The following is an 8,862-nucleotide window of genomic DNA, read 5'->3' on the forward strand; positions in this document are numbered from 1 at the left end:
GGCTATAGGGAAGTACATAAAACAGGCTAATGCTAACGGCTATAGGGAAGTACATTATCCAGGCTAGTGCTAACGGCTATAGGGAAGTACATTATCCAGGCTAGTGCTAACGGCTATAGGGAAGTACATTAAACAGGCTAGTGCTAACGGCTATAGGGAAGTACATAAAACAGGCTAATGCTAACGGCTATAGGGAAGTACATTAAACAGGCTAACGGCTATAGGGAAGTACATTAAACAGGCTAACGGCTATAGGGAAGTACATTAAACAGGCTAACGGCTATAGGGAAGTACATTAAACAGGCTAACGGCTATAGGGAAGTACATTAAACAGGCTAACGGCTATAGGGAAGTACATTAAACAGGCTAGTGCTGAAGGCTATAGGGAAGTACATTAAACAGGCTAACGGCTATAGGGAAGTACATTAAACAGGCTAGTGCTGAAGGCTATAGGGAAGTACATTAAACAGGCTAACGGCTATAGGGAAGTACATTAAACAGGCTAGTGCTAACGGCTATAGGGAAGTACATTAAACAGGCTAACGGCTATAGGGAAGTACATTAAACAGGCTAACGGCTATAGGGAAGTACGTTAAACAGGCTAACGGCTATAGGGAAGTACATTAAACAGGCTAACGGCTATAGGGAAGTACATTAAACAGGCTAGTGCTAACGGCTATAGGGAAGTACATTAAACAGGCTAGTGCTAACGGCTATAGGGAAGTACATAAAACAGGCTAATGCTAACGGCTATAGGGAAGTACATAAAACAGGCTAATGCTAACGGCTATAGGGAAGTACATTATCCAGGCTAGTGCTAACGGCTATAGGGAAGTACATTATCCAGGCTAGTGCTAACGGCTATAGGGAAGTACATTAAACAGGCTAGTGCTAACGGCTATAGGGAAGTACATAAAACAGGCTAATGCTAACGGCTATAGGGAAGTACATTAAACAGGCTAACGGCTATAGGGAAGTACATTAAACAGGCTAACGGCTATAGGGAAGTACATTAAACAGGCTAACGGCTATAGGGAAGTACATTAAACAGGCTAACGGCTATAGGGAAGTACATTAAACAGGCTAACGGCTATAGGGAAGTACATTAAACAGGCTAGTGCTGAAGGCTATAGGGAAGTACATTAAACAGGCTAACGGCTATAGGGAAGTACATTAAACAGGCTAGTGCTGAAGGCTATAGGGAAGTACATTAAACAGGCTAACGGCTATAGGGAAGTACATTAAACAGGCTAGTGCTAACGGCTATAGGGAAGTACGTTAAACAGGCTAACGGCTATAGGGAAGTACATTAAACAGGCTAACGGCTATAGGGAAGTACATTAAACAGGCTAGTGCTGACGGCTATAGGGAAGTACATTAAACAGGCTAGTGCTAACGGCTATAGGGTCAGTTTTTTTTATCAGGAATAAACCAATGACAGACACTGAAGCTCTGGCTCCATCAGTAAACACAAGCTTTATTTGTTCATGTTTGTGATGCGTGACAGCGGGGGGCGGGGCTCCGAGGTGAGTTCTGGGTGGAGAGTGGGGTGTCGGCGGCGGAGAGGGAGGGGCGGTGGCTCCTGATTGGCCGGTTACTCGTACAGGAAGGGCTGGAAGCAGGAAGTGTAGGTGACGAACTCCTCGGGCTTGAACCACAGCTCCACCTCGCGCTTGGCGTTCTCCTTGGTGTCGCTGCCGTGGATGATGTTCCTGACGAGCAAACACAAGAGCGTTAGCTACAGGGGGAGGGTGTTGTCGGGGGGATTCCGTGCTGCGGGGCAAACCAACCTGCCGATGTTGATGCACAGGTCTCCGCGGATGCTGCCGGGTTTGGAGTCTGCGGGGTTTGTCTCTCCCAGCATCATCCTCACCAGCTTCACGATGTCCTGACCCTCCCACACCTGCAGAGAGAGAGAGAGAGCCAATCAGAGGAGAGGAGGGGGGTTATGACCCGCCCACACCTGCAGAGAGAGAGAGAGAGAGCCAATCAGAGGAGAGGACGGGGGTTATGACCCTCCCACACCTGCAGAGAGAGAGAGAGAGAGAGCCAATCAGAGGAGAGGAGGGGGGTTATGACCCGCCCACACCTGCAGAGAGAGAGAGAGAGCCAATCAGAGGAGAGGACGGGGGTTATGACCCGCCCACACCTGCAGAGAGAGAGAGAGAGAGAGAGCCAATCAGAGGAGAGGACAGGGGTTATGACCCTCCCACACCTGCAGAGAGAGAGAGAGAGAGCCAATCAGAGGAGAGGACGGGGGTCATGACCCGCCCACACCTGCAGAGAGAGAGAGAGAGCCAATCAGAGGAGAGGACAGGTGTATGACCCTCCCACACCTGCAGAGAGAGAGAGAGAGAGAGCCAATCAGAGGAGAGGAGGGGGGTTATGACCCGCCCACACCTGCAGAGAGAGAGAGAGAGAGAGCCAATCAGAGGAGAGGAGGGGGGTTATGACCCTCCCACACCTGCAGAGAGAGAGAGAGAGCCAATCAGAGGAGAGGAGGGGGGTTATGACCCGCCCACACCTGCAGAGAGAGAGAGAGAGACAATCAGAGGAGAGGACAGGTGTATGACCCGCCCACACCTGCAGAGAGAGAGAGAGAGCCAATCAGAGGAGAGGACGGGGTTATGACCCGCCCACACCTGCAGAGAGAGAGAGCCAATCAGAGGAGAGGACGGGGGTTATGACCCGCCCACACCTGCAGAGAGAGAGAGAGAGCCAATCAGAGGAGAGTACGGGGGTTATGACCCGGCTGTGGGCGGGGTTTGGAGCAGGCTGTGGGCGGGGTTTGGACCCGGCTGTGGGCGGGGTTTAGAGCAGGCTGTGGGCGGGGTTTAGAGCAGGCTGTGGGCGGGGTTTGGAGCAGGCTGTGGGCGGGGTTTGGAGCAGGCTGTGGGCGGGGTTTTGACCCGGCTGTGGGCGGGGTTTTGGAGCAGGCTGTGGGCGGGGTTTGGAGCAGGCTGTGGGCGGGGTTTGGAGCAGGCTGTGGGCAGGGTTTTGGAGCAGGCTATGGGCGGGGTTTGGAGCATGCTGGGGGCGGGATTTGGAGCAGGCTGTGGGCGGGGTTTGGACCCGGCTGTGGGCGGGGTTTGGAGCAGGCTGTGGGCGGGGTTTGGACCCGGCTGTGGGCGGGGTTTGGAGCAGGCTGTGGGCGGGGTTTGGAGCCGGCTGTGGGCGGGGTTTGGACGCCCTGAGCCAGTCTGTGAAGTGTGGTATCTGTCGCGGGATTGGGCCAGTGCGTGTGGGGGCGGGGCTTGTCGTTACCATGGCGAACACGGGTCCAGACGACATGTATTTGCACAGTCCTCCGTAGAAAGGCATGTCCTTCAGGTCCAGGTAGTGGCTCTTCATGAAGTCCTCAGACGCCTGCGGACACAGAGTACGTACAGTATCAGTACTCGCAGTAACAGTACTCGCAGTAACAGTACTCGCAGTAACAGTACTCGCAGTATCAGTACTATAAGTCCTAAAGTTTTACCTGCTGGAACTTGGCGGCCACCAGCTTGAAGCCTCTGGTCTCCAGGCGGCGGATGATTTCTCCGCAGAGTCCGCGCTGGACGCCATCGGGCTTCACGGCGATGAAGGTGCGCTCCATTCTGTGTCTGCGGCGGGAAGACGGGCGGAGTCAGAGTCAGAGGATCAAGCCTGGACCAGACCCGACCAGACCAAACCGGACCAGAGGAACATCAAGTTTCAAAGCGAAGACTCATGAAACTCGTCTGAGCGTTTTTGTCACGTTTTCATCGTTTTTGTCTTGTTTTTCGTTCGTTTTTTCTTACATTTTTTCATACGTTTTTTTCTTACGTCTTTTCTCTCGTTTTTCCTCACGTTTTTTCTTACGTTTTTCCTCTCGTCTTTTCTCATGGTTTTTTTCTTACGTTTTTTTCTCACGTTTTTTTCTTACGTTTTTTCTTACGTCTTTTCTCTCGTTTTTTCTCACGTTTTTTTTCTTACGTTTTTTTCTTACGTTTTTTTCCTCACGTTTTTTTCTTACGTTTTTTCTTACGTCTTTTCTCTCGTTTTTTCTCACGTTTTTTTTCTTACGTTTTTTTCTTACGTTTTTTTCTCACGTTTTTTTCTCACGTTTTTTTCTTACGTTTTTTTCTCACGTTTTTTTCTCACGTTTTTTTCTCGCGTTTTTTTCTTACGTTTTTTTACGTTTTTTCTCACGTTTTTTTCTCACGTTTTTCCTCTCGTTTTTTCTCACGTTTTTTCTCTCGTTTTTTCTCACGTTTTTCTCACGTTTTTTCTCACGTTTTTTCTCACGTTTTTTCTCTCGTTTTTTCTCATTTTTATTCTCTCGTTTTTTCTCTCGTTTTTTCTCACGTTTTTTTCTCACGTTTTTCCTCTCGTTTTTTCTCACGTTTTTCTCACGTTTTTTCTCTCATTTTTTCTCTCATTTTTTCTTATGTTTTTTCTAATGTTTTTCTTACGTTTTTTTCTCACGTTTTTTCTCTCGTTTTTTCTCTCGTTTTTTCTCTCGTTTTTTCTCAAGTTTTTTCTCAAGTTTTTTCTCACGTTTTTTCTCTTGTTTTTTCTCTCGTTTTTTCTCTCGTTTTTTCTTATGTTTTTCTTACGTTGTTTCTCACGTTTTCTCACTTGTGTGAAGTTAGCGTAGTTACCATAGTGTCCGATTTGCTTCAAAATGGTGTGCTTCGTTTGTGCACACTTCGTTTCTGAGGTATTGAGTGACTGTGAATCTTTCCGCATCAATAATTGGTTTTCATGTTTCAGTTTTAAACTACCGACTAAAACCAAGACCCGAACCACAACCCAGACTAAAACTAAGCAAAGACCAAGACCCGAAACAAGACCCGAACACATAAAAATCCGTCTAATGATCCCACTGGTCTTTGCTACAGAAGAACCTCCCACTCAGAAAACTGATGTGGCTTTAATCCCAGCGTTTATGTCAGATTTATGGGGAAAAGACACTTATTATGATACTTTTTTCTTTCATCAAGCAATTGTTTTTAGCTAAACTATACAAGTATCTGACTTGTGTGAAGTTAGCCCCCCCATAGTGTCCGATTTGCTTCAAAATGGTGTCATTCGTTTGTGCCAGACTAGACCAAGACCCGAACAAAGATCAAGGCCAATTACCAATCAATGATCAATACCTCAAACGAAGTGCTAAAAAATGACACTAGTTTTGTGTGAATCGGACACTATGGGGGGGCTAGCTTCACACAAGTCGTTTTTTCTCTCGGTTTTTCTCTCGGTTTTTCTCACGTTTGTCTCACGTTTTTTTCTTACTTTTTTCTTCCGGTTTTTCTCACGTTTTCATCTTCGCTCACGTTTTTTTTTCCGTCTCATTTTCACAGAGTTTTCGTCACTTCTTTGTCGCTCTTTTCCAGCAGCGTTTAGATTTGGGTAAAGCCTGGATACTGAGCGTGCCCGGTTCAGGTTCAGGATAATGAATAAATAAATATTCTTGAACAAATGAAGCCGAGGTCAAAGTTCAAACTGAAGTAAAATCATGTGAAACAAAACTGAAAAAAACATGGGCTTTAAGTTTGACCGACGGAAAAACGATGGGGGGGGGGGGGCGAGCGGCGGGGGGGGGGGGCAGAAACAGGAGGATTTGTGTGAAGGCCTGAGTGAAGCTTCAGCTGCTTCTGTCCTCGAACCCGAGACTCTGGAATCTGCTTCAGCTGCTGCTTCAGCCTCAGCTGCTTCTGCTCAGATGAAACGCTCTCATTGTTTAAGGACAGACTCCACAGACCCTGGACCCCCCCGCACCTGTCAGAGCCCCCCCCCCCCTCGAGGGTCGGGTAAGGGGGTTCAGACGAAGCCCAGGCACGACTTTTACACCACGAGACTAAAACGTCAGGCATAAAATCTGACCAAGCTACAGATGATTAGAGTAAATGTAAATAAATGAATCTTTTTTCTCACGTTTTTTCTCACGTTTTTTCTGACGTTTTTTTCTTATGTTTTTTCTTACGTTTTTTTCTTACGTTTTTTCTGACGTTTTTCCTCACGTTTTTTCTTACGTTCTTTCTTAAGTTTTTTCTTACGTTTTTCTTGCGTTTCTTTCTGACGTTTTTCTTGCGTTTTTTTCGTACATTTTTTCTTACGTTTTTCCTCACGTTTTTTCTTACGTTTTTTTCTGACGTTTTTTCTGGCGTTTTTTCTTACGTTTTTCTTAGGTTTTTTTCTTACGTTTTTTCTGGCGTTTTTTCTTACGTTTTTCTTAGGTTTTTTTCTTACGTTTTTTCTTACTTTTTTTCCTCTCGTTTTTTCTTACATTTTTTCGTACGTTTTTTTCGTACGTTTTTTTCTTACCTTTTTCTGACGTTTTTTCTTACGTTTTTTTTTAACGTTTTTTTCTTACCTTTTTCTTAGGTTTTTTCTCACGTTTTTTCTCACGTTTTTTTCTCATGTTTTTTCTTACATTTTCTTATGTAAATGTAAATAAACGAATCTTAGGTTTATTAAATCTGGTCTAAAATGGAAGAGAATTTTTCAACCCCACCCCCCCACCCCCCCAGTATGAAAACAGTGACAGTAACACACTCGTTTATGAGGTTTTAGTCGAGTGGAATTATGAAACTTTGAGCACTTTCTCAGGGTAGTCTTATCTTATTTGAAAGCTAAGAACCGACTGTCACATTGTTTTTGTCGCATTTGGCTGCATTTTCATCCTGGTTTTCGTCACTGTTTCGATGCGTTTAGATTCGGGTAAAGCCGAGCTGGAGAAAGCGTGCTGGGTTTAGGTGAGAGGTAAGTTTCCCTGTAGCTGCAGCTGCTTCTCTTCGGATCCACGTGGAATGTGTCGCCGGATATTTTTAGGAAAGCGACCAATGAGAGCGTGGGGGGCGGGGCTTGAGTCTCAGGGTCAGAGTTCAGGCTTAAACGTCTTTAATGGAGAGTTCAGGCCCGTCCGTGTCTGCGGTTACGTTTCCGTGGTTACGGGTCAAACATGGCGTCCGTTTGAGCGGGAACGAGGAAGATCGGACGACGACGAGAATCGATAAAGTACGACAGAGTTTCTAATGTTGTGGGTCAGGACGGCTCTGAGGGGGGTCAAAGGTCACAGCAGTAGTATCTGTAGTAGCAGTAGTAGTATTTGCAGTAGTAGCAGTAGTATTTGCATTAGTAGTACTTGTACCTTGTGGTGGTGGTGGTGGGGGTCATTGGTCGCAGTAGCAGTAGTATTTGCAGTAGTAGTACTAGTACTTGTACCTTGTGGTGGTGGTGGGGTTGTTGGTCGCAGTAGTAGTAGTATTTGCAGTAGTAGCAGTAGTATTTGCAGTAGTATTTGCAGTAGTAGTAGTAGTATTTGCAGTAGTAGTAGTACTTGTACCTTGTGGTGGTGGTGGGGGTCGTCGGTCACAGTAGCAGTAGTATATGCAGTAGTAGCAGTAGTATTTGCAGTAGTATTTGCAGTAGTAGTAGTAGTATTTGCAGTAGTAGTAGTACTTGTACCTTGTGGTGGTGGTGGGGGTCATCGGTCGCAGTAGCAGTAGTATTTGCAGTAGTATTTGCAGTAGTAGTAGTAGTATTTGCAGTAGTAGTAGTACTTATACCTTGTGGTGGTGGTGGGGTCGTTGGTCGCAATAGCAGTAGTATATGCAGTAGTAGCAGTAGTATTTGCAGTAGTAGCAGTAGTATTTGCAGTAGTAGTAGTACTTGTACCTTGTGGTGGTGGTGGGGGTCGTTGATCGTGAAGCAGCTGCAGTGATGTGTCACCGAGGACCTTCTGTGGGTTTGAGCTGTATTTATAGGGGCAGGGGGCGGGGCCAGTGACAGGGGGCGGGGCCAGTGACAGGGGGCGGGGTCACTGACAGGGGGCGGGGCAGAGGACAGTAGTCGTACAGTAAGGGAGTGTATTTGATTCTAAACCAGGGGCTGCAAATATGAACTGTGTCCAGGCATCGTCACGGATACTTGAATACATAAGTATACTCAAATACATATATACTCAAATACATATATACTTAAATACATATATAAGTATACACAAATACATATATACTACATACATACATAAGTATACACAAATACATATATACTCAAATACATATATACTTAAATACATATATAAGTATACACAAATACATATATACTACATACATACATAAGTATACTTAAATACATATATACTACATACATACATAAGTATACTTAAATACATATATACTACATACATACAAAAGTATACTTAAGTATACATATATACTACATACATACATAAGTATACTTAAATACATATATACTACATACATATATACTACATACATACATAAGTATACTTAAGGATATATATATATATACATAGATACATAAGTGTACACTATGTACACTTATGTATCTATGTATATATATATATATATATATATATATATATATATGTATACATAGATACATAGTGTACACAGTGTACACAGCTCAGAGTCTCCTCAGCTCAGATGATCTCAGGCCTCAGCATTTCCTCAAAGTGGAGACGATCTTCAGGAACATCTGGACTTCTCTGTTTCTCTCCTGTAGAGTGAAACAGAATCTATAACGTGAATCTATAACGTGAATCTATAACGTGAATCTATAACGTGAATCTATAACATAAATCAATAACATGAATCTATAACATGAATCTATAACATGAATCTATAACATGAATCTATAACGTGAATCTATAACGTGAATCTATAACGTGAATCTATAATGTGAATCTATGACGTGAATCTATAACATGAATCTATAACGTGAATCTATAACGTGAATCTATAACATGAATCTATAACATGAATCTATAACATGAATCTATAACGTGAATCTATAACGTGAATCTATAACGTGAATCTATAACATGAATCTATAACATGAATCTATAACATGAATCTATAACATGAATCTATA

At 44.3% G+C, this 8,862-nt stretch overlaps 1 protein-coding gene across 4 annotated transcripts; it reads right to left on the reverse strand.

Annotated features, from left to right (window-relative positions):
• Positions 1-1,451: 1,451 nt before the first annotated feature.
• Positions 1,452-7,699, reverse strand: LOC306969788 (nucleoside diphosphate kinase B-like). Of its 4 annotated transcripts, none has more exons than XM_079583016.1 (5): positions 7,642-7,699; positions 3,479-3,602; positions 3,265-3,366; positions 1,791-1,903; positions 1,452-1,712 (listed from the first exon to the last, which is right to left on the reverse strand). In XM_079583016.1, the coding sequence occupies exons 2-5, from the start codon at positions 3,593-3,595 to the stop codon at positions 1,595-1,597; spliced, it is 450 nt and encodes a 149-aa protein (XP_079439142.1). In that variant the 5' UTR covers positions 3,596-3,602; positions 7,642-7,699; the 3' UTR covers positions 1,452-1,594. The 4 variants fall into 4 exon arrangements, with proteins under 4 accessions (XP_079439142.1, XP_079439144.1, XP_079439145.1 ...); XM_079583018.1 differs by lacking the exon at positions 7,642-7,699 and adding an exon at positions 7,310-7,331; XM_079583019.1 differs by lacking the exon at positions 7,642-7,699 and adding an exon at positions 7,189-7,200.
• Between the last annotated feature and the right edge of the window lie 1,163 nt (positions 7,700-8,862).

The sequence above is a fragment of the Gobius niger genome, assembly GCF_951799975.1.
Source record: "Gobius niger genome assembly, contig: SUPER_10_unloc_2, whole genome shotgun sequence".
NCBI classification, from domain to species: Eukaryota; Metazoa; Chordata; class Actinopteri; order Gobiiformes; family Gobiidae; genus Gobius; species Gobius niger.

Excerpts from the sequence above, each read along its gene's own strand:
- LOC306969788 (XM_079583016.1), bottom strand. The coding sequence starts at position 3,595 with ATGGAGCGCACCTTCATCGCCGTGAAGCCCGATGGCGTCCAGCGCGGA. Across the intron at positions 3,367-3,478 it reads TGGCCGCCAAGTTCCAGCAG|GCGTCTGAGGACTTCATGAA; the intron begins GTAAAACTTTAG and ends CTGTGTCCGCAG. Across the intron at positions 1,904-3,264 it reads CTGGACCCGTGTTCGCCATG|GTGTGGGAGGGTCAGGACAT; the intron begins GTAACGACAAGC and ends CTCTCTCTGCAG.